General features: G+C 42.4%; 1 protein-coding gene and 1 long non-coding RNA gene across 5 annotated transcripts in view; one reads left to right on the top strand and one right to left on the bottom strand.

The window, feature by feature from the left end:
• The window catches only part of LOC117369157, a 53,319-nt gene extending 50,005 nt beyond the window's left edge, over positions 1 to 3,314 (bottom strand). Inside the window, exons 1-2 of the long non-coding RNA XR_004541089.1 lie at positions 3,194 to 3,314; positions 1,297 to 1,472 (exon numbers count right to left, since the gene is read on the bottom strand). This is a non-coding gene — a long non-coding RNA (uncharacterized LOC117369157). The remainder of the gene's footprint in view (positions 1 to 1,296; positions 1,473 to 3,193) is intronic.
• Positions 1 to 23,931, top strand: part of LOC117369154 (protein-glutamine gamma-glutamyltransferase 6-like) — a 40,253-nt gene that overhangs the window by 15,643 nt on the left and 679 nt on the right. For 2 of the 4 annotated variants that reach the window (XM_033963237.1, XM_033963238.1), the window contains exons 4-13: positions 3,771 to 4,016; positions 5,593 to 5,711; positions 7,610 to 7,738; positions 9,677 to 9,854; positions 11,253 to 11,388; positions 13,731 to 13,834; positions 16,349 to 16,591; positions 18,064 to 18,384; positions 19,317 to 19,474; positions 22,715 to 22,848. In XM_033963237.1, coding sequence (XP_033819128.1) covers positions 3,771 to 4,016; positions 5,593 to 5,711; positions 7,610 to 7,738; positions 9,677 to 9,854; positions 11,253 to 11,388; positions 13,731 to 13,834; positions 16,349 to 16,591; positions 18,064 to 18,384; positions 19,317 to 19,474; positions 22,715 to 22,848 — 1,768 coding nt within the window. Of the gene's footprint in view, positions 1 to 3,770; positions 4,017 to 5,592; positions 5,712 to 7,609; positions 7,739 to 9,676; positions 9,855 to 11,252; positions 11,389 to 13,730; positions 13,835 to 16,348; positions 16,592 to 18,063; positions 18,385 to 19,258; positions 19,475 to 22,714; positions 22,849 to 23,931 lie in introns of those variants that run through there. The other 2 variants (XM_033963239.1, XM_033963240.1) reach the window with 2 other exon arrangements.

The following is a 23,931-nucleotide window of genomic DNA, read 5'->3' as shown; positions in this document are numbered from 1 at the left end:
GTCCTCAAGAGCCGGAGCCAGGTCAGGTTTTCAGGATCTCCACAATAAATAAGCATGAGATAGATTTGCATCTCAAGGAGGCAGTGCTTGCAAATCCATCTCATACATATTGAGAGCTGGAGCCAGGTCAGGTTTTCAGGATCTCCACAATGAATATGTACGAGATGGATTTGCATGCACTGCCTCCTTGAGATGCAAATCCATCTCATGCTTATTTATTGTGGATATCCTGAAAACCTGACCTGGCTCCGGCTCACGAGGACCAGAATTGCCTACCCCTGTTCCAGAGTGTTGAAGAATCAGCACCATGGACAGGTCAGGTTTTCAGGATCGCCACAATGAATATGTACGAGATGGATTTGCATGCACTGCCTCCTTGAGATGCAAATCCATCTCATGCTTATTTATTGTGGAGATCCTGAAAACCTGACCTGGCTCCGGCTCACGAGGACCAGAATTGCCTACCCCTGTTCCAGAGTGTTGAAGAATCAGCACCATGGACAGGTCAGGTTTTCAGGATCGCCACAATGAATATGTACGAGATGGATTTGCATGCACTGCCTCCTTGAGATGCAAATCCATCTCATGCTTATTTATTGTGGCGATCCTGAAAACCTGACCTGGCTCCGGCTCTCGAGGACCAGAATTACCTACCCCTGTTCCAGAGTGTTGAAGAATCAGCACCATGGACAGGTCAGGTTTTCAGGATCGCCACAATGAATATGTACGAGATGGATTTGCATGCACTGCCTCCTTGAGATGCAAATCCATCTCATGCTTATTTATTGTGGAGATCCTGAAAACCTGACCTGGCTCCGGCTCTCGAGGACCAGAATTACCTACCCCTGTTCCAGAGTGTTGAAGAATCAGCACCATGGACAGGTCAGGTTTTCAGGATCGCCACAATGAATATGTACGAGATGGATTTGCATGCACTGCCTCCTTGAGATGCAAATCCATCTCATGCTTATTTATTGTGGCGATCCTGAAAACCTGACCTGGCTCCGGCTCTCGAGGACTGGAATTGCCTACCCCTGCTTTAGACTATTAGTGCAGGCACTAGTCTGATCTATACTGGATTACTGCAATAGTGTTTATTTGGGAGCTCCAAAGAAAATCCTGAGAAAATTGAGAATAGTACAGAATACGGCTGTCTGATTGATATTTGGGTTGAAGGAAAATGACCATATTAGTCCTTACTACCGACTGTTACATTGGTTCCCAGTGGAGGCACGAGTACTATTCAAATTCTCTTGCATCTGTCTTAAGCTGGTTTGGGGATTTGCCCCAACTTACCTTTTATCTCGTTTCGTGTTATACAGCCCGACGAGGATAACTAGGAATTCCAATCTATTTGCTTATCCAATAATTACTGGCTGCAGATACAAGACTTTTTTTTTGGATAGGACTCTTGCATTTCAAGCAAGTAAGCAGCAGTCCTGGTGGGTTTCAAAAAGGGATTGGACGAGTTCCTGAAAGGAAAGGGAATCCAGGGGTACAATTAGAGGGTTACTATACAAGACAAAATGTTCTTGAGTAATAGATCACTACAGGTCATTGACCTGGGGGGCCGCCGCGGGAGCGGACTGCTGGGCATGATGGACCTATGGTCTGACTCGGCAGAGGCCATGCTTATGTGCTTAATTGCATTGGTGGAGTTATGCTATCTTATGGTGCATTTTGAAAAGTAATTAAGTCAATGTTGTTTGATAAATTCATTTCCTATTAATGTTAAATTAAGAGTATTTAATCCATTATTTAATATTGTATGTATTGTAATGTATTATATTGTTGTTGTTTTTTTTTTGTTTTTTTTAATTGTAAATTTTAAAATGTACATCGCTTAGAATATTTGATTAAGCAATTGATCAAGTCACCTAATAAACTTGAAAACTTGAAACTTGAATATTACTGTTAACAAAATTTTACATTGAACATATTTAAGAAACTTGTTGTATTTAAATTATCTGTATTTTGCCGATTGTCCAGCCTTCTTCTGTGTAAACCGCCTAGAAATTGTTTGATTATGGAGGTATAGAAGAATAAAGTTATGTTATTTAAGAGCACAGATGCTAGAATCTCCTATAGACAATGCTTAAAATGCATGCTTAAAGAGTCCAAAAAAGGAACAGAGTGTGCCTGGTCTTCAAACGAGCCACACTTTAGTCGCTGCCAATAACTTAAAACATGATAATCATCCGACATATCATCTGACTCGACACGCTTCGTAGAGAAATACACTTCCCAGTGGTTGCCCACCAGCTCCTAGCTAAAAGCTAAGTAATAGTGCATTGTCAATAAAGCAGTAAAAATTGCTGCAAGACAAACTAAAAGCTAATAAGATAAAGTCATATAGTCATATGGGGTTGTTTGAAGGCTGATAGCTCACTTAAGGGTAACCTGGCAAGAATACTCCAACGTCAGGTACCTGTGAGCACTTAAAGCCATTTTCCCCCGCATTAAGAATATAGACAAATACATAAGAGATCTACTCAATCACATTTGGATAAATACTGATCTTGGATAGACATTATAGCAGTGGGATTTTTACATATATTATAACATATTGTGACTGGGTAAGACCTGGACTGGATTAGCCAGAGTCCTGACCTGGATCATCCAAGCCTCAGCCAAGCGGTTGAATGAGGCATGGAGGGTAGAGGTTCATCAAAGGTGTTTAGTGTGAATTATCATGTGTTTATTTTCTGGCTTATACTTTGGTGAAAGAACAGCCCCCCCCCCCCCAACACAAACTTGCTCCGGTGGTTAAACAACTTGCTAGCCCAACCAGGAGTTGTACAGCTCACATTCTGGCAATTTTCCACAAACATGTGCTCTCTGCCAGTCCTTATTACAAAAACAAAAGACCAAACTTTCAGTATCAAAGTCCTGGAACCAACTGGGACTGCTCAACCCGGTACTTCTGTGTTTGTACAATTTCAGGACACAATTATTCCAACAGTTCTGTTAATTTCAATTTAATCAAAAGCAGGGATTTTCTACCCTTTTGTTAATAGGATTTGTGAGGCAATTCCACCTTCCCAGAAACAGCATATGATTTCCCCAAGCTTTTAATCAGTAAGCATGGCTTCAGGCAAACAGTATTCTACAAGTTCCATTTCATAATCACTTGTATACATTTCTTCTGGCATTTGTACATCCAAAACAGTGTTACTTTCAGAAGATGGCTTACAAGATTCAGTCCTGAGATTTTCTCCCTGTTTCATGTGGGAAATGCTGGCTGCTGGCCCCTGGGTTGCACTGGTCTGCCTCTTTCCAAGGGTTCAGGCAGGCTGAACGTTGGTGGTTGCTTCTCTGGCTTAGAGACCACACCCTTTTCTCTAGCCCTGTGCTGATTGTCTCTAGGAACACCTGTGGTTCTCTGGTGCTTTGCTAATGAGCCAGGATAGCTTCCCTGCTGACTAGCCCTGGGTTTTGCTATCACTGGCCTGGTGCCTGCTGGTACTTGTAGTTCTAGGCAAGTATAATAGGGTCATTTTTAGCCTGTCTTTCACTGGGGATAAATTCTAGGAGCAGGTTTAGGGATAGTTTTAGAGCACTGCAAGGTTTCTTCCAGCATGACAGGACTCTCCCTGTCACAATATATATTTAACACAAACAGAAGAACATTGTCTCATAAATACACACGGATTCATAGAGAATACTATAAAGAGGCTTCCTCAAATGTCTTTTTTTCCAATTATTCCATCTCTGTTCTTCTCTGATGTTTATATACTATGTAATGGTTTTGATCTCTGTTCTATTGCCAGGTCCTTCTCCTTCAGAGTCTTGTAACACAAAGGTCACCTTCCCTCTCTCTAAGCCTGGAACCAAAGGCGAGACTTGGTGGGCTACTTATGAATCTGGTGATTCCAATGACTTGGATGTCACTGTCTGTAGCCCCACTACTGCTGTTATCGGATATTACAGATTCAGTGCTAAGATCCTCTCTAAGAGCAAGACAACCTTAAAAAGTCTCAATAAGTTCATGCTTCTCTTTAATCCTTGGGCTTCAGGTAGAAAAGTTGTTTTACTGTGTGTATTTTAATCATTTTTCTATTAGAATTATATCTCATTGTTGGCTTATCTGTGCAAGTGTATTTTTAAATATTTAGGTTTAAAATATATGTTTTTCAGCCTGAGCTTCTAAAAGTGTTTATAGAGTTGAAGGGTTTATCTAAAAGTTAGAACTAATGATAGCTTGTTAATGGTTCATAGATAAAACCGCCGAAGACAAAGGCGCGCGCCAACAACTGAGCGCAAGACGGAAGCGCGCGCTGAAGAAAAAGAGTGTTTTTAGGGGCTCCGATGGGGGGATTTTGTTGGGGAACCCCCCCCCCACTTTACTTAATACAGATCGCGGTGGCGTTGTGGGAGGTTTGGGGGGTTGTAACCCCCCTCATTATATTGGAAACTTAACTGTTTCCCTGTTTTTTAGGGAAAAAGTGAAGTTTTCAGTAAAATGTGGGGGGTTACAACCCCCCACAACGTGGCTCGATCTGTATAAAGTAAAGTGGGGGGGGGGTTCCCCTCCCCCCCACACACCCGTCGGAGTCCTTTAAAACAGTCATTTTTTTTCTGCGCGCAGCTCCATGTTGCACTCAGTTGTCTGCGCGCGTCTTTGTCCCGGCGCGCTTATGACCTGACAACCTTGTTAATAATGGATGAATAATGCTGTCTTAGCTGTTTCTTTCACTTTTCTTCTTATAATTCTCTACATTTTCAGGCCTTCTCCCCACATATATAGGGTGACCCGTCAAATGCGCACTCGACAATTGTGCCCTGACAATTGCACGCACGACAAATGCACGCACTGAATGGGAGGTGACCTGTCAAATGCACCTCGACCGTGAATACTATTTTGTCTTTTCGAGGGTTACAAAGTAAATCTCTTTTTTGAGGGGGGTGGGGGGACACCCTCCCCCCACTATATTTAAAACATTCACTTGCTATCTAATGTTAGGGTAAGGTTTACATATGATTATGGGAACCCTTTACATAAGTGGATATCTGGACGGCCCTGATTTGCTCAGACTCCTCAGGCTCTGTCCCTTGGGAGGGGCTTGAGATGCCTGAGGCACCTCAAGCCCCTCCCAAGGGACGGGGCCTGAGGAGTCTGAGCAAATCAGGGCCTTCCGGATATCCCTTAAGGCAGATTCAGTCACAGGCCGCAATTGATGTGGCGCCATTGTCGTGTGCAGATTTGTCGGTGTACCCATATATAGTGGTCTAAGAAAGAGATTAAGCTCTTATTTATATCTTTTCCTTTAAATATTGACATATGTTGAATTTGGTTTTCTTGAAATCTTACTCTCTTTCTTGAACAAGTTGTATAACTTGTAATAATGTTAAAAATAAAATAATTTTTTTAAAAAAGTATTACATCTCATTCATAAATACCTAAGAACAAAAAGTATTACAAGCTGTTGTATTATATGTAAGCACTACAAAAAAATATTTTTATGTACTGTACTGGACATACAGTCCTGTAATGAGACTCTGTAGAGAAATAACCCAAATTAATAATAGCCCAGTTTGATAACTTCACCCTTGTTTGTAATGGTTAGTATAAATCTGTTACTGTATTTTCAGATGATGACGTTTATATGCCGAAGGAGGAGGAGAGGCAGGAATACGTTCTGACCGACCATGGGATAATTTATGTTGGCCATGAAAAATATATTCAAGAGCGAGGATGGAACTATGGACAGGTAGAGAGAAATACGGATATAGTCATTCCAACTATAAGGAATTATGGGTAATGTTGGAGTGCCATTGTGTATTTGGGAAAATAGATATTGAAGAAAATTCAGGTTTTTGGAGGGTGTTCAGCTTCTGATGGGGGGGGGGGGAGTCGTGGTGCTCATTTAGAAGGAGAATATGAATGATTAGTGGATAGGGGGTGGGAATGTGGATCAGGGGTTTAGAATGCTCATAAACTAGCTCTAAATATTAATAAGACCAAATCTATTCTTTTTAACTGGAAAAAAGATATCTCACTTATAAAACCGTTTTTGCTCGATAATATACCTATCAGCATGGAACCCTCAGTTAAAATTCTTGGGGTATTAATCGACGATAACTTATCCTATCATGAACATGTCTCCTCTATTGTTAAAAATTGTTTTTTCAAACTACGGCAGATAAGATCTATCGCAAAATTTCTTAATTCTTCGTCCTTAAAGATTTTAATTCATTCATTCATCATAGCAAAAATCGACTATTGTAATGCCCTATTTTTAAATATTACTCAAAAAGAAAAAAGGAGACTCCAAATTATCCAGAATACGGCCATAAGACTAATTTATAACGCTAAAAAAATTCGATCACGTATCCCCATTGTTAATAGACGCGCAATGGTTACCAATTCATCATAGGATTCTATATAAATTGATGTTCTTTAATCTTTAAAACTCTAGCATTTAGCGAGCCGCAATTCATATCTAAATCATTGATTCCATACAAACCCCAACGATCTCTGCGTTCATCCGATCAAAACTTATTAATTGTGCCTTCTTTAAAAATCATTGGAACGAGAGGAGCAGATATGTTCACTGTTGCAGGTCCACAATGGTGGAATTCCCTTCCCCAGTACATTAGAATGGAACGTGATGTTTCATCATTTAAAAATTTTTTAAAAACTTATTTGTTTAGGGATGCTTTTGACCTTTAAAGCTTCTAAAATTTTCTATTCTGTTTTAATTAATATTTATGAAGTATGCCTTGCAAATTTTTACCCTACCTTTTGTTCTTCCCTTTTTTCCTATACCCTCATTGTAACTTTACCCCCTTACCTATCTCTCATGTTAGTTGTTATTAGATTTTATTGTTATTTTGTTAAAGTTTCTTTACTATATTGTGTACATCGCCTAGTAATTTGAAATAGGCGATTCATCAAAAGTGAAATAAACTTGAAACTCATCGGAAGGTGCTAGCTCATTGGCTGCTTTAAGATGCATCCTTGAAAATGTTGTGCCTTAACTTTGAGGCCCAAGACGGTAACATATTTCCAGCTTTTTTGTCAGGTTTATTTTTCCAGCTATAATACGTTTAAGTTTATTAGGATTTTATATACCGCCTATCAAGGTTATCTAAGCGGTTTTTACAATCAGGTCCTCAAGCATTTTCCCCTCACAATCTATCTAACGTACCTGGGGCTGTGGAGGATTAAGCGACTTTGCCCAGGGTCACAAGGAGCAGCGCGGGGTTTGAACCCACAACCCCAGGGTGCTGAGGCTGTAGCTTCAACCACCGCCCCACACACTCCTCAGAGTGCGGCTTGGGTTGAATTATGGCATTTGCATAGTAACCAAACGTTTTGCGGGCATTTGCATGTTTTGCACTTTCTTATGTTTATTCTATGGTTACTTCACTAATGCGGCGAAACGGTAATATGACTCAAATCGTTGCCTTTTAACATGCATTATGGGACAAATAACCCAGATCATTCTCATTGCAGAGCTCGTAACGTCTCCCCTTTGTCCTTTGATAAAGGAGAAAATCCTGTAACAAAGACAGAGAAGAGTTATTGAAGTCAATGGAGGGTATCGCAGCTCTGTCACAATATCGTTTTGAAGGTTTGACCGTCTTTCTTTGTGGTTCCTTCCAGTTTGAAACGGACATTTTGGAAACCAGCCTCGCCATATTAGATCAGAGCCTGAATCATTGCCAAGATCCGGCCTTAGATTGTTCCCAGAGGAGTGATCCTGTCTACATAAGCAGAGTCGTCAGTGCCATGGTGAGATTATTTATCAACTGCAAAGAGCTATTACAGAAGAAAGCTATACATTTGCACTAAAATTCACAACAAAAATACGAATTTATTATACTGTAGAATTGAATAGGCTGTCTGCAAAATAAATAAAAAATAATGTTATTGATCCATTTTACTACAAATGCAAATATAAAAAATATAATAATTACCATAATGGTTCTGATCAAATGTCCATCCAGCCCAGTATCCTATTTCTAACAGTGGCAGGATTTTAAGACCAAATGGGATCGACACGTGGGATCTATTCACAAAGTAAAGGTAGGGGAGGGTCATTAGGGTGGGCAGACTAGATGGGCCATGGCCCTTATCTGCCGTCTATTTCTATGTTTCTATGATCCCAAAAAGCAGCAGGATTCCACACTGTTTATCCCTAGGGATAAGCAGTGTTTCCCCCCCCTTATCATAATAACAGTTTTTGGATTTTTTTCCTCCAGGAACTTATTCAAACCTTTTTAAAACCCAGCTATGCTAACTGCTTTTACTAAATGTTCCAGCAATGAATACCAGAACTTAACCATCGATGCCAACATTTCTAAGTGATTGGAGGTGCCAAATGTAATATGACTTATCCTCACTAGACACAATGAAAGAACTTCCTCAATATCGGGGGTGATCGGCACCCATTGGCACCCGTAGAGCTGATTTCTTTGAGGGGCAATTTCTCTAAGTGGGTTAGTTTTGTGCATATCATGGCAGGAATGAACCTCACGCCTAAGCCAGGGTCTATGATCTCAGCCACTCAAATTTACTGCTAAAGCTCATTGTGATACTTGAATTGTGCTAAAGCAGCGTCCCGCAAACTTTTTAGCCCATCGGCACACTGAACCCAGTGCCCCGGCCGGAAGGCATCAGGAAGTTCACAGACGTCGACGTGATAATGTCACGCGCATGCATGATGTAATCATGTCGACGTCCACACGTGCAGGGTGGCCTTCCAGCCGCGACCCTGAACCTGTCGCTTCACCAGTGGGGGGATCCAGAGGAGGGGAGGTGTGAGGAGAGGAGGAGAGACAAGGGCGAGGAAGAGAGCTGTTGGCGCCGGCTGACTACCTGCAGGGCGTGCCTCTCACCATGAGAGGCACGTCCTGTAAGCAGTCAGCCAGTGCCAGTGCCTCTCCTCCTTACCGGCATCTCATCAGAGCACATCTGGAATCTGCCGCAGCACACAGTATGCTAATGAAAGCTTTCTTCTGGAGTTCATAAGACGTGACATGCATAGGCAATTTATCCGGGTGCGCTTGGAAGTTCTTTGTAATCAAGTCTGTGCCCAAAAACCTGGGGAACTATTTCTGTATCTTTCTACCACATTTTCCTATCCCTCCCCTCTTTTACAAAGGTGCGCTAAGCTTTTTAGCGCGCGTGAAATATTAGCATGCGCTAAACGCTAACGCGTGCATGTTATCCTATGGCGTTAGTGGTTAGCGCACACGTTGATTTTGCACATGCTAAATCCGCGCTAAAATGCTTAGCTCGCCTTTGTAAAAGAGGATCCCCAAAGTGATTAGTCTCAGAGTGATTTCATGGTACTTGAGGATCTTCCCTCTCACCACACGGGTCACTAAATAATTTCCTTGGACCAACATTCGCTAATCAGTGTTGTTCTGGTGTTTTTCTCTTTATTATTTTACTATTTTTATTTGTTTTATTTTATGTCATTTTTTTGTGATATACGGTAGTTAGTTTTATTGTATGTTTTAATGATTATGTGAACCACTCTGTTATTGTATAAGGAAGGGTGGTATATTAAATAAAATCAACCGTAAACCAGACCACTATATCTTCTTAGCCTTTGGTTCTGATAAACTTTAAACACCATGGATGGCATGTGATAGAAATTCCCAAGTAATCAATTCCGTGTTTCCGTCATTTGTCTGTCTTCTCTATCCCCTTTTTTTCCCCTAGATAAACAGTAATGATGACAAAGGGGTTTTGGTTGGCAACTGGAGTGGTAAATATCTTGGTGGAATCAGCCCTCTCAGATGGTATGGAAGTACTGACATTCTTCTGAAGTGGTACAAAAGGAAATTTACAAGCGTTAAATTTGGCCAGTGCTGGGTCTTTGCTGGAGTAGGGTGCACAGGTACGTCAACAAAGAGGTTAGAGTCATCTTTCGAAAGAAGACATCACTTTTTCATGAAATACATGACTTATATCAGCATAAGGCATTAACTTAAGCACCTCGTTTTATGGAGAGCTATTGAATCCTTAACTTTCAGCGATAAAAATCAAGTATTTGTCTTCGAGCGATGGACCGAGAGAGAATTTCAACAGAAAGATAATGCAAAGTTGCAGCTCCATCCAAAGGTCAAAACCATAACCCAACTGGACTCTATCCATATTTCAGAACGTAGTAGCATAACTTAGTACATGATGGCAGATAAAGACCTGAATGGTCCATCCAGTCTGCCCTGTAATCACACACATTATGATTTCATGATTACATTAAAATGTTTTTTTTCCTTTGTAGAAGTCCACCCGGTACTGTCCTTGGGTTCCAACTAGTAGAGTTGCCATTGAAGCTCACTCGTCTATCCAAACCATCTCCTTTACGGGATTCAGACTGTGAAAGTTTGCTCATTCATATTCTAATTAGTGATCCTCTGTGTTCATCCCACGCTTTTTTTAATTCCATCACCGTTTTCTTCTCCACCACTTCCTTCAGAAGGGCATTCCAGGCATCCACCACCCTCTCCGTGAAAAAGAATTTCCTAATATTACTCCTAAGTCTACCCACCCCTCCACCTCAATGTATGTCCTCTAGTTTTACCAATTTCCCTTCTCTGGAAAAGATTTGGACCTAAAATAATACCTTTAATATATTGCAGACTGCAAATTTTTTTGAAAGTCAAAGAAACTCAAGAGATCATATTTACAAATTAAGCAATAGATTAAACTTGGGTTGTCTGATGTGGGACCAGAACGTTACCCTCCCATGGGAGGTAGGGAGTGATGATTGTTGCAACAAATGTTGCTGGTTTCTTTGGCAGTACTGTAGTGAGCCTTTGGGTTGTGGTAGGGGAAGGAGTCTTACCTCATGTTCTCCCTTGGAATAGTTGGTGGTAAGCGAGGGATATTTGTCCCAGCGTGGCTGTTGGGAAGTTTTGCACATGTGTTTCAGCTTAATGAAAACGAGTCTTTAGAATTTGGAGCCTGGAGAATTATTTGACTGTCGTGTGAGGATTGAGTGACTTGTTTGGTGTCACAAAGAGCAGGATGGGACTTGGACCCACAACCTCAGGGTGCTGAGGCTTAAGCTCCAACCACAACGCCACTCCTTCCTCTGAGTATGATCCATCTATTTCTAGGCAGAGCACAACTTAATAAACTAAACTAGACTGAGCTTAATCTAGAAATTATTATTTTTTTGTCCCTTGAATCACAAATTATCATAGCTGACACCAACAGATATGAATATATATTGCAGACCTTCGAATCTACGGGACAGAATTTTGATTGGGTCCTTCTTGTTTGATTTTAGTGCTCAGATGTTTGGGGATCCCTGCTCGTGTGGTCACAAACTTTTCCTCTGCTCACGACACAAATGCAAACCTCAGCATTGACGAGTACTATGATCATCTTGGGGAACCTAAAAAATTAAGCAAGGACAGCATTTGGTAAATATCAATTTAACTTTATTTACTTACAACTCTTCTTTACTTAAAAGGGTATAGTTATCAATGTGGGGTACCATTAAGATGTTTTATTTTACCAACTTAATACAATGATACCTTGCTACTGACAACTGTAGTTAAGAATATAATAGCATGTCCTCACGGTAGCCTATGTTGATATCTTCTCCCAGTCTTTTATGCATAGCCATGGCATATCCTCACTCTTCTTCACTCGTAGGTACGATCATATTTTATCATTGTTTAAAGAGTATCATTGGCTTCCTGTGAAATATCGTCTTAAGCATAAAGCTTTAACGCTTGCCTTTAAAGTATTAAAGGTCAACCTGATTAACTGGGGATGTTTTTAGTTCCCTATAGGCCAACTCGTAACTTGCATTCTGTATCTGCTCACCAATTAACTTTGCCTTCGGTTCATTTAGTTCGGTTGGCCTCAACTCGTAATTCTGTGCTTTTTTTTTTGCATCTGTTCCTAGTCTATGGAATTTGCTTCCAATCGAGATTCATTCTGAACTTTCCTATCCAAAATTTAGGTCACTTGTGAAGACATATCTTTTCGGTTTAGCTTTCCCTTTGAAATTATTGAGGGTGGAGTCTTTTCTGAGACAACTATTAAACTTTAATTTACTTTTCTTTGTTTTTAATGGCGATCTTTTCCTTTTAATATTTGTAAACCATGCTGATGTTAAAACGAAGTAGTCAAGAAATTATAATAAACATATACATAAAAGCATCTTGAATGCTTTGAACTTTTTGTCTCCCTCAAAATGAATCACCCACGCTCCTATTACTGTTATCATAAAGCAGCTGGATAACCCTCTTGTGTTCATTCCCTGCACAGGCCACACCCCCTCTCAAAAAGTAGCAAAAAAAGTTTTTCATTGAGCATGGGAGCCTACCAGCGCCATTTAGAGAATCTGGGCAAAGAAATTTCCTTTGCTCCTCCCAGTGACGATTATATCCAAAATCATGTAAGAAGCATATAAAATCATTCAATTTGCAACTCTGAAAGTACTGTTTCGCCTTGCCGTTCTTCACATATACATTGACAATGATATATGAACTTCTGCCAGAAGGAGCCTTTGTAAACCAGGAACAACACTAGGGTTTATGGTCACCTCGTAGCTCTTTGAGTCAGTTCTAGCCTTACTCCATTTCATTCCTGAAAATTCAGCTCATGGATCTTGGAGTCAACCAAAACATCCCTACACAATGAGAGTGGGCAAAATAAGACTAGCTCAATAGCCTCATTTATATATTAAGGGTAATAAGAACATAAGAATAGCTTTACTGGGTCGGACCAATGGTCTATGAAGCCCAGTAGCCCGTTCTTATGGTGGCCAATCCAGGTCACTTGTACCTTGCCAAAACCCAAAGAGTAGCAACATTCCATACATAATCTCAAAGAATAGCAAGATTCCGGAATCCCCAAAGAGTAGCAACATTCCATGCTACCGATCCAGGGCAAGCAGAGGCTTCCCTCATGTCATAATAACAGACTATGGATTTTTCCTCCAGGAATTTGTCCAAACCTTTCTTAAAACCAGCTACACTATCACTACAAGTCTCTTTGTAACAACAAAGCGCTACCAGGCACACACAACTCTGTACATTGTACATGCAAGAGACGGTCCCTTCTCTGAAGAGCTTAGACTCTAATTATGACAGACACACAAAGGGGGCTAAAAGGTGGCTGGGACTATTGAGGGAATGACAGACAGATATGTTGGTTGGGTTAGTATTTAAACGAAGCTTCAAATAAGTGGGGTTTTAGTGTGGCTTTGAATACCACCAGAGATGGAGTCTGATGTAGTGAGCCAGGCAGGTTGTTCCAAGCATGTAGCGCAGCAAGGTAGAAAGGACGGAGAAGGGAGTTGGCAGTGGAGGAGAAGGGTACCAACAGGAAGGACTTGTTTGATGAATGGAGTTCCTAGAGGGGAATATAAAGAGTAACAAGAGAGGAGAGATACTGAGGAGTCGAAGAGCGAGTTGACTTGAACGTCAGTAAGAATCATATGCGGAGACGGACTGGGAGTCAGTGAAGCGACCTGAGGGGGAGGAGTAATGTGGGTATAATGACCCTGGTGGAATATGAGGTGCACAGCAGCGTTCTGAACAGATTAAAGTGGAGAGATGAGGCGTAGCAGTAGACTGGTGAGAAACGCATTGCAGTAATCCAGATGAGAGATGACGAGGGCATGGATGAGGGCTTTGGCAACATGCTCAGAAAGGAAAGTAATATTTGTACAAGTCATTCTGCAATATAACTGTATTTGCTTCCATGCCACCTATCAATTGAATGTTTCTCTGCTTATTCTCATTTACAGGAATTTTCATGTCTGGAATGAAGGTTGGTTTGCCAGAAAAGACCTTGGATCAGCCTTTGATGGATGGCAGGTTCTTGATGCAACTCCTCAAGAAATAAGTGAAGGTGACACAGGGGGATCAAAATTCAGTGGAATTAACTGGATGGGAGAAGTTGCAGCCTGAATAAATCCCATTAAGCAGATTTGGGAGGGACATGGGTGAACCGGGGCATTCCTGAAAGTTACAAGCATAATTATAGAATAAGTGGCATCTGCCCCTTACTTTAGGCATAAGAACATAAGAATAGCCTTTACTGGTCCATCTAGTCCAGTGTCCCGTCTTCAAGGAGGCCAATCCAAGTCACAAGTGCCTGGCGAAAACCCAAATAATTGCAGCATTCCGGAACCCCAAAGAGTATCAAGATTCCATGCAGAATCTCAAAGAGTAGCAAGATTCTAGAATCCCAAAGAGTACCAAGTATCTAGAATCTCAAAATAGTGGCAGCATTCTATTCCACTGATCCAGTGGCTTCTCCCATGTCTCTCTCAACAGCAGTTTATGGATTTTTCCTTCAGTAACTTGTCCAAACCTTTTTGAAAACTAGCTACATTAACTGCTCTTACCACATTCTCTGGCAACGCGGTCCGGAGCTTAACTACTCTCTAAGTGAAACTCCCCTCAGCCGTCTCTTTTCCAAGTTGAAGAGCCCTAACCTCTTTAGTCTTTCCTCATATGAGAGGATATCCATCCCCTTTATCATCTTGGTCGCTCTTCTTTGAACTTTTTCTAGTTCCGCTATGCCTTTTTAGAGATAAGGAGAGCAGAAATGAATGTAATACTCAAGATGAGGTCGCACCATTGAGCGATACAGAGGCATTATAACATCCTTAGTCTTGTTTACCATCCCTTTCCTAATAATTCTTAGTATCTTAACATAAGAACATAAGAAATGCCGCTGCTGGGTCAGACCAGTGGTCCATCATGCCCAGCATGATGTCCGCTCTTGTTTGCTTTCTTGGCCACCGCCACACATTGCATGGAAGGTTTCAGTGTATTGTACCATATTTCCATTGATGGAAAAGATTTTCTAACATGCGTGCGTTACAAGTTGTTCAAAATTCTATTATTCAAACTTTGGGGTTGGGAAGTATGAACATATTTCATATCATTGTATTGGTTGACCATGGAGTACAGAGAGAAGTTGTTATTGTTGGGTTTTTTTAAGTGGAGAAAATATTTCTTCTCTCAATGGGTGATTAAGCTCTGGAATTCGTTGCAGAGAATGTGGTAAAAGCAGTTAGCTTAACAGGCTTTAAAAAATGGTTTGGGCGTGTTCGTAAATTAGGGCCGACGGAAGGCCCGTTAAGCTCAGAATCCTGTTTTCGACAATCGCAAATCCAAGTAACAAGTGCATGGCAAAATCCTGAAAGAGTAAAAGAGATTTTATGCTGCTTATCCTAGAAATAAGTAGTGGATTTCCCCCTGTCTGTCTTAATAGCGGTATAGGGATTTTTCTTTGTGGTGATGCTTATATACTTGTGTAATTATTTATATAAATGAAAAAAAAGACAAATGCACCCTCAAATACACATCCAAAGCATCTGTTAACAGTTCCCTGTACATTTATCCTACAATTCTGTAAATTGGGCGTGCAAAATTAAGGTCAGCTGTGCACATATCTTAATTAAATAAAGGTCTGTTAATTGAAGTTAACAGCCAATTATTGGCTTAAACTGGTGTTAGTTGGTGGCAATTGGCACCAATTAGCAGATGTACACACATCAGGCCTTATTTGCTGCTCTAGAAGCAATGTACTCAATTTTGATTGCGCGCAGCTTCCAGGGGATATGGATATGGGAGGGGCATGAGTGGATCAGGGGCGTGGCTACAAATTAGATACCTAGGCTAGTGATCTCCAATGCGGCCCTTTACATGAAAAAGGTTGGAGACCACAGGCCTCGATCCCACTATAGTAGGGGTTAGGCGCATAAGTGTTGACAAGGCATAAGTACGCGTGCCTATAGTTACGAGGGGCCGTTGAAAAGTTCTCAGCCCAACCGACAAAGTTGGGGCGGTCTCCATCGAGGGCTACATCTGACTAATTAATTTAATTAATGTTAATTTCGTTTTTAATCATTTATATTCCGCATACCCTATAATTCTTTGTGGATTACAAATAATTCAGGTCCTCAAGTATTTTTCCTTAACTGTCCCGGCGGGCTCCCACTCTATCTATAGGGATTAAGTGACGTGCCCAGAGTCACAAGGAACAGTGCGGGATTCGAACCCACAACCCCAGGGAGCTGAGGCTGTACCTCTAACCACCCCTCCACATATAGTGATTTTCCACTTTATTTTCTGTTCTGTACTTCTTTGGCAAAACAAAGAAAGTGAAAAATCACTGGACTAGGCCTCGATTGAGACTGCCCCAACTTCGGTGGTGGGCCTGCGAACTTTTCAGCGGCCCCTCATAGGTGTGAAACGGCAGACTTGCGCTAGTATTCTGCAATCGCAGCTCTGTGCAGAACTGCCACTGTAAAACTGGCGCTTAGCATGCATCAATCCAGCACCGAAAGTTGGGCGCTCTTCCTTGAATCTTCCCCTTACCGTTTTTTTTTCCTTTGCGCCTGTGCTGTAGGAATATATTGTTGCGGTCCTACCTCAGTCACAGCCATCAAAGAAGGGCACGTGGACCTGGATTACGATGCGCCGTTTGTGTATTCAGAGGTGAACGCCGACCGTGTTTTCTGGATTTACTACAGCGATAAAAAAGCTGAAAGGGTTTACTCCGACACTCGGACAGTTGGACAGTGCATCAGCACCAAAGCAGTGGGAAGTTTTCAACGTATGGATGTTACAAATAGCTATAAATATCCAGAAGGTATGGAATGCTTTCCATCATATACCTTAATGGGATCACAGAAAAACTAAATTAAAAGAGGTCTTAGAAGGCCATCAAGCTCATAACCTCCAGTACCAGGCAGAATCTACTGTACAACTTTATATTTTTGTAAAAAAAAAAAAACATCAGCTAGCTGGCTCTTAAATACTTCTGGCAATGCGTTATTCTAGCCTTCTAAGGTAGATTTTTTTTTTTTTTATGAAATGCTGGAAATTATTACAGTAGAAAACAAAAACTGTGGATACAGATGTTCTGGAGATAATTTATTAAACACAGACATATAAAACCATGAAAGTTCAATTGAAAAAAGTACAATGATAAAAAATACTTGATAAAAATCCAACCGGACCCTACAAGGTCCATGTTTTGGCGAAGACGCCTTCCTCAGGGGTCCAATGGTTTGCAACCTCACATATAAAGAATTGACTGAAAACAGTCTATTGTCTTTAAACATGTGAGCAAAGAACACCGCAGACAAGCTGAAGGAGCAAAAAAATGCTAAGAAGCCCATACTTACCTCCATTTCTGTCCTATTCTCAAGGGCAGTGCACTGCAGCGCAATACAGAAGAATTTAACCCCCCACCCCCACCCTTTTACTAAACCGCTGAATGCTCTGCGCTGCTCCTGACGCTCATAGAGTTCCTATAAGCATTCAGCGCGGCTCCCTGCGCTAATAACTGCTGTTGCAGTTTAGTAAAATGGGGAGGGAGGGAGTAACTAGTTTGAACTTTGAGTCGGTCCTTGTACTTCTTAAGTCAGGAGAGATGGTAGCTGATGATGCAGGAGAAGCCATGTCCATAATCCCCAGTGGGAGGGCAGGGGATCGTAGCTTAAGGGTGACACCTAGTGGCTGGATTCTGGGCCCAAGACTGCAGAGTTCCTGAAGGAGTTTAGGCGCACATTGTTAAAATCATAAGAACACAAGATTTGCCGCTGCTGGGTCAAGCCAGTGGTCCATCGTGCCCAGCAGTCTGCTCACACGGCGGCCCTTAGGTCAAAGACCAGTACCCTATTTGAGTCTAGCATTACCTGCGTATATTCTGTTCCAGCAGGAACTTATCCAACCTTTGCTTGAATCCCTGAAGGGTGTTTTCCCCTATAACAGCCTCTAGAAGAGCGTTCCAGATTTCTACCATGCAGAATATAAGTATTTAAATAAAATAATATGTTTATAATGGAATCTGGGTGCCCAGATGTCATTACGAAAACACTCTCGTAGGGAAACCCTGGCTAGATGAAGTAACCAATCAGAAGAGTGAATCTCATCGCATATGCCAGAATTAAGGACATTTCATTACCATTGTATAAGGCAGCTTGCATTAAAGTAGCCCATCTTAGCTACTGTAGATTTTCCAGGAAGGAAGCAGCAAAGTTCTAACAAAGCAGTAGTCATACAATTCATAATGAGCTGTTTTGTGTTTTTTTTTGGGGGGGGGGTTTAATTTACCAGGATCAGATATGGAGAGAGAGGTGCATGAAAAAGCTTGTGCAAAGCTTCTGGAATTAAAAGACAAGCAGGAAAAAGAGAAAAGGCCCACTAGAGGCCCTAGCAGCGATGAGCCAACATCACCTGAGGTAGCGGGAAAGTTCAAGCTGGTCAAGCCCCCTGTCTTCAGTCAGGACATCAACTTAATGCTCATTCTCACCAATCTGACTCCTGCAAGCAAGAACGTAAGGGTGAACATGGACGCCCACTCAATCCTGTACACAGGTCAACCTCTGCACGAAATTCTGAAAGAGTCTAAATCTGCTACGGTCGGTCTCAAAGGAGGTAATTATTTGCACCATTAGTACATATCATAGTTTTTCATTGCAAAGTAAAAATGGTAACTATTTGGGCTTTTTGTCATGATACGTAACTGCACTTTTTCCTCAAGCTTTCAATGCTTTCCCCTGGATTTTTCACTCCATCTGCTGAGATAGTCAGCTCTGCACAGACAGCAACAAATCCAAAGAAATGCCAAATCGTAAACTAGTGGCTGCCGCGCGGCAACAGCCCCAAAGCCCTTTAAATCTCTATGGGCTTCGGGGCCGTTACCGCAGCGGCCCGCGCTAAACGGCTTCGTACAAGAGGCCCTTAGTGGCCCTGCTCAAAATGAAGATCACGTATTTGACATTCCTTTGACGAACTCTGTTTTTTATCTGGTTTGTCCTTCATAAGGACTCCTGATGCAGGCTCTTTAGCCAAAACACGGCCCGTGTCGAGTCCAACATTGTGCCAGATGATTCTCCGCATGTGTTTTTTACCATGGGTTGCTATTAAAGGGTGGTTCGTTTGAAGATTAGGCGCACTCGGCTTCTGTTCTCTTTGGATCTGTCCCTCCATTTGTAAGATACATCCAAACCTTGCCCAGAACATGCCATCTTCAAATCACCCCAAGCGCCAGCACCCTTTCTCCTTTCTGGAGCATTCGTGCTAGTTTGTACACGAGTTATTTCTCCTCGGCGATGTTCAGAGCGCTCATTAAAAGTGTCCCCTGAGGAAGGCGTATTGACTATGCCAAAAACTGGGATCCTTGTTGGAACAACACTTTTGAGCAAAGACTCTGTTATTGGTTGAAAAAGACGTCTTCCTTGCCTTCTGTTGGACTGTCTTTATCTCAAGGCGAGGTGCTTTTTTGCTTGACTACTGATTTTTTTTTCAGTCCCATTTCCCATGGAGCTCAACTGTGAAGCATTATGCCTATGTTCAAATTTTTCCAGAGGAACACATTCCATTTGACATTCCTTACTCGAAATATAAGAAGTACTTAAACAATGCAGAGATGATGGAGGTGACTGCTGTATGTGAAACAGAAGATGGCATTAAAACACTGGTGCGGAAAGACTTATGCCTGGAGAGTCCTCCCATAGACATCAAGGTAATACATATTTCTAATGTGCTATGAGCTCATAAATAAGGAGTTTAGCCACATAACTCAGATCAGCCATTAAATATCTGATCGGATTAAAATACTTTCTCATACCTTCTTTCTCAAATATTCTAGACAAAGTAAGGTTAGGGAGGATAATTTCAAATAGCCCATATAACTGATTTCATGTTTAAAAAATCATTTTTATTGAAAGTAGAGCGCACAAGCATTGATATTTTATTCCACAACTGAAATAACCGTAATAAGATGAAAACATAATGTTAAGATTAACCCAGGCCTGCATAACTCTGGCCCTCGAGGGCTGAATCCAGTTGGGTTTTCAGGATTTCCCCGGTGAATTTGCATGAGATCTATTTGCCTGCACTGCTTCCATGGTATGCATATTGATTGAGCTCATGTCTTTTCATCAATGTGTAACTAGTATATATATAAGCCAGTGTTCTTTACATTGACTATTGATTGAGCTCATGCATATTCATTTGGGAAATCCTGAAAACCTGGCCTGGCGAGAGCCGAAGTTGAGCACCCCTGGATTAACCAATATTGTACCTGCAGTTCTGTCGTTCTCAACACCCCACCACCCAAAAAAAATCAAATGTTCCTTGTTTTTTTCCCTTTATTCTCCTCCTCCATCTTACCCCTTCCCCCATCCACCCATATTAACCAAGAGCCCCTCTTAATGCCACTCACGACTCCCCACCAAAGTCCACCATCCTTAGACTCACATACCTAGTTCTGAAACCCAATAGGTGCTTCTAAGGAAGCTACCAAACAAATCTTCTCAAGCTTGTTAAGAGCAACTTACCCCATCCCCTCCTCTCCTAGTCTCCCAACCCTAGGGTTACCATATTTTTCTCCAGGAAACCCCAGACACATGATACTGCCCCGTTCTACCTCCAGCATCACCCAGTCCAGCCTCCAGCCACACCCCAGGCCACGCCCCCACAAAGCCTCCTCTCTTCTTCTGGACGAGCTCCAGCTGTGTCTGGAGGGCCTGGAGCATGTATGAATGTGTGTGACGTCATCCACGCATGCTCAGAGGCCCTCCAGACAAGGCTGGAGTTTGCCGGGGCTTTCCAGGCTTTCCAAAACCCGGACAAATGTCAGGTTTTGGAAAGTCCATCCAGGAGCCCTGATAGTCCTCTGAAAAGAGGACATGTCCGGGGTTTCCCAGTCATCTGGTAACCCTACTCAATCCTCCTGCCCTTCCCACACATACTAAACACTCTCCTACCACTATTATTGGTATTAGTGTATTCATCTAAGAAAGCTCTTCTCTGAAAATTGTAAGTGCAAAATAGGGACATAGTCATAGGAGGATTTGGGAGGTCCTGGGCCTTTCTACCTTTGGGTTAGGCCCACCCAAGTCCCGTAGCTGAAAACATCCTCTGCCCACTGAAACCCTGGGCTATCAGAATGCCACAGAAGTCAGCAGCAGCACTCCCAAACACCACTGCCAGCACTCCACCCATGCTCAGTTCATGCGCTTGCCCTCGTTATGCGCAATACCTGAGTATAAGCAAGAGGCCAGCATCTGCCTCTGGAAGCACTACCACCGACTGCAGCGACGAACAGATGGCCCAGGAGTTTGGCGATGTCTTCAGCTACAGAGCTTGGTTGGTCCTGAGTCAAAACTGGAACAACTAAGGAATTCAGTTTTTAAGTTTACTTGGGGGGGGGAGTTGGGAGTGGAGAGGAAGTGTGTCGTGCCTGGCCATTCCGCCCCTTGGCCCACCCAACAATTGCCTTCTGTATACACTAATGATGCAAAATGCTTAAGCTGAAAGCGTCCACATGCATAGCAGTGGGGAGGGGAAGCCTATGTATATCTACCAATGTAATATATAGACACTGAGGAACGGATTCTATAAATGGCGCAGTAAGTTAGGTGGTGGCAGATGCCCTACTGCCGCCAAACTTAATTGCTTTAATTGGTTTTATCAGCATGGTAATTGACCACACCATTAAAACAAATTAAAAAGTTGTTAAAAAATGTAGGTGCCTACCCTCATAGATGCCTAGTAGCACCTAAGGTCAAAGTAAGAATGGTTAGAGGTGGAGATGACCTTAGGCGCCGCTATGCGCGATTCTCCATCAAACCTGGGCGCCATTAACCATAAGTCTATTAACGGTGCCTGTGTGTGATTGACACATGGCCAGTGCTGTTTTTGAAGGTGCCAGCCAGCGTAGGCGCCATTTACAGAATCTGGGCCTGATTTCCTTCCCTGACAGGCAAAGGAATGGCTTTTGCCCGTTGCTAAAAGATTTTTAAGCTGCAGAAATCATGCGATGGTGCTTACTGCAGCTTAGTAAAAGATCCCCTGCATTAAACCAGACATTTCTGGCAGTGGTGTAGGGGAAGGGGCTAGAGGTGTGGACCGCACCTCTGTAGATCTTTGCCAGTGCAAGCAACTTCTCCCGTATGTTGCTCGCGCCGGCCCAGCGGTACTTGGAAAGACCTCTCAGGAAAGAGACTTGGGAGTTATGATGGACAAGTTGATGAAGCCGTCGATGCAATGTTCGTCGGCGGCGCAAAGGGCGAACAGAATGCTAGAAATGATAAAGAAGGGGGATCACGAACAGATCGGAGAAGGTTATCAGGCTGCTGTACCGGGCCATGGTACGCCCTCACCTAGTTTATTGAATTATGTATGTAATGATATGTAAATTATTTAGGTTTAAATGGTATATAAATTTTTAAAATAAAATAAATAACAGCAAATGAGACCATAACTAAAATGAAGAAAATATAAATCAAATCCAAAAAACAAGTTACGTATTTGCTGTTCAAAGCAGAAAAGGATTCCAGTCCTCATCAAATTTCACCTTATAATTTTTCCGTTCAGATGTTAATTTTTCCATCTTGTAAATCATCCAAACTTTATTGAGCCATTCTGAAATAGATGGCGGAGAAAATCATTTGCTACCCTGGTTATAACAGATCTAGCAGCAAACAACAGACCATTTATCTGACGTGGTTTGAATATTAACACCCAGTAACATAAGGTTCAAATTAAATAATTCAGGGATTCCTGGAGTTTGCTGAAAAAAGGACTGAATTTGCTTCCAAAAATTTTGAATAGAAGAGATTCCCACCAAAGATGTAAAAAAACCACCATCCAACTTGTCCACAGTTCTTCCCGCAAAGGTCAGAATCTTCTAAGCCCCTACCTAGATCTTTGTGTCTGAAATGAGCGGGAACTCAGAACATTCTCTCTTTCTGTCTAGTTTACGGGAAAAGCCATCGTGAACAAGCCAGTTGACGTGGAGGTCACATTCGTTAATCCTATCTCTGTGACGGTGAAAGACTGTGTCTTGGTAATAGAAGGCAGCGGTCTCCTCGAAGGACAGCTCAAGAGGAGGTAGGATTTTTCAGTAGAACAAAGTTTTGCACAATATGGAACAAATTCCACCTTTCTTCCAACACAAAAACCCTACATTAGCCATTGTATTGTATTAAACAAGGAAGAATCACTGGAGATTCATCATCAAACTGCTAACGCCCTCTTGTACTAAGGTGCGCAAACCGATTAGCACGTGCTAAACGCCAACGCATCCGTAGACTAACATGCACGCGTTAGCATCTAGCATGTGCTAAATTGATTAGCGGGTGCTAATCGGTTAGCGGACCATAGTAAAAGAGGGCTTTGCTCCTGCCACTATCACATTCACTAAGACTTACAAGGGATACAGATTAGGGTTTCCGGACATCCGGATTTCCCCGGCCTTGTCTTCCTTTTCGAGGAGCTGTCCGGGGGTCCGGATGGCTTTTCCAAAACCTGGCACTTAGTCCGGGCTTTGAAAAGCTTCCTGTAAAAATCGGTCGGGAGCGGGCATTCGCGCACGTGCGGACATCACACGGTGAAGTCACACGCACACACGCACGTGCGACTGACATCATTATGTCACATCCGCACATGTGTGGAGGTCATCTGGGGGTGGGGCAGAGCAGGATGTGACATAGTTGGAACTGGGCGGGCCTGTGGGCATGGCCAGGGGGGTTCCGGATTTTCCTTCGGGAAAATCTAGTAACCCTAATACAGATAAACCCGGGGTACCTATCTACATCGTAGAGAGGTGAGGGGTAGGAGGTTCTGGGGGTAGGGCTTACAGTTGTCTGGGTCTTGCCGCATCCTGCTGTGGCTTTCTTAAGGGAGTTCTGCGAGGTCTGCAGTTTGTCTTTATATTTAGTGGGTCCTCCAGCCTGATTGGCTGGGGCTTGAGGTGACTGAGGAAGGAAAGCCTGCTGGTCCTGAATTTGAATTTTGGTGGAAAAGTGTTTACAGTGTCGCAGGCTGGGGGAGGTGGTAGGAAGGAGGGAGCATTTTCAGGGGCTGAGAAGGGGGGGATCACGGGGAACTTTGAGCTGTAAAATTTATTTATGTTGGTCCGGATCCGAATGATATTCAGCCATCCCCACCCAATTTGGCCCCCGATACTCAATG

This window comes from Geotrypetes seraphini, chromosome 11 (assembly GCF_902459505.1).
Source record: "Geotrypetes seraphini chromosome 11, aGeoSer1.1, whole genome shotgun sequence".
NCBI classification, from domain to species: domain Eukaryota; kingdom Metazoa; phylum Chordata; class Amphibia; order Gymnophiona; family Dermophiidae; genus Geotrypetes; species Geotrypetes seraphini.
This window is presented reverse-complemented; position numbering and strand designations above follow the sequence as displayed.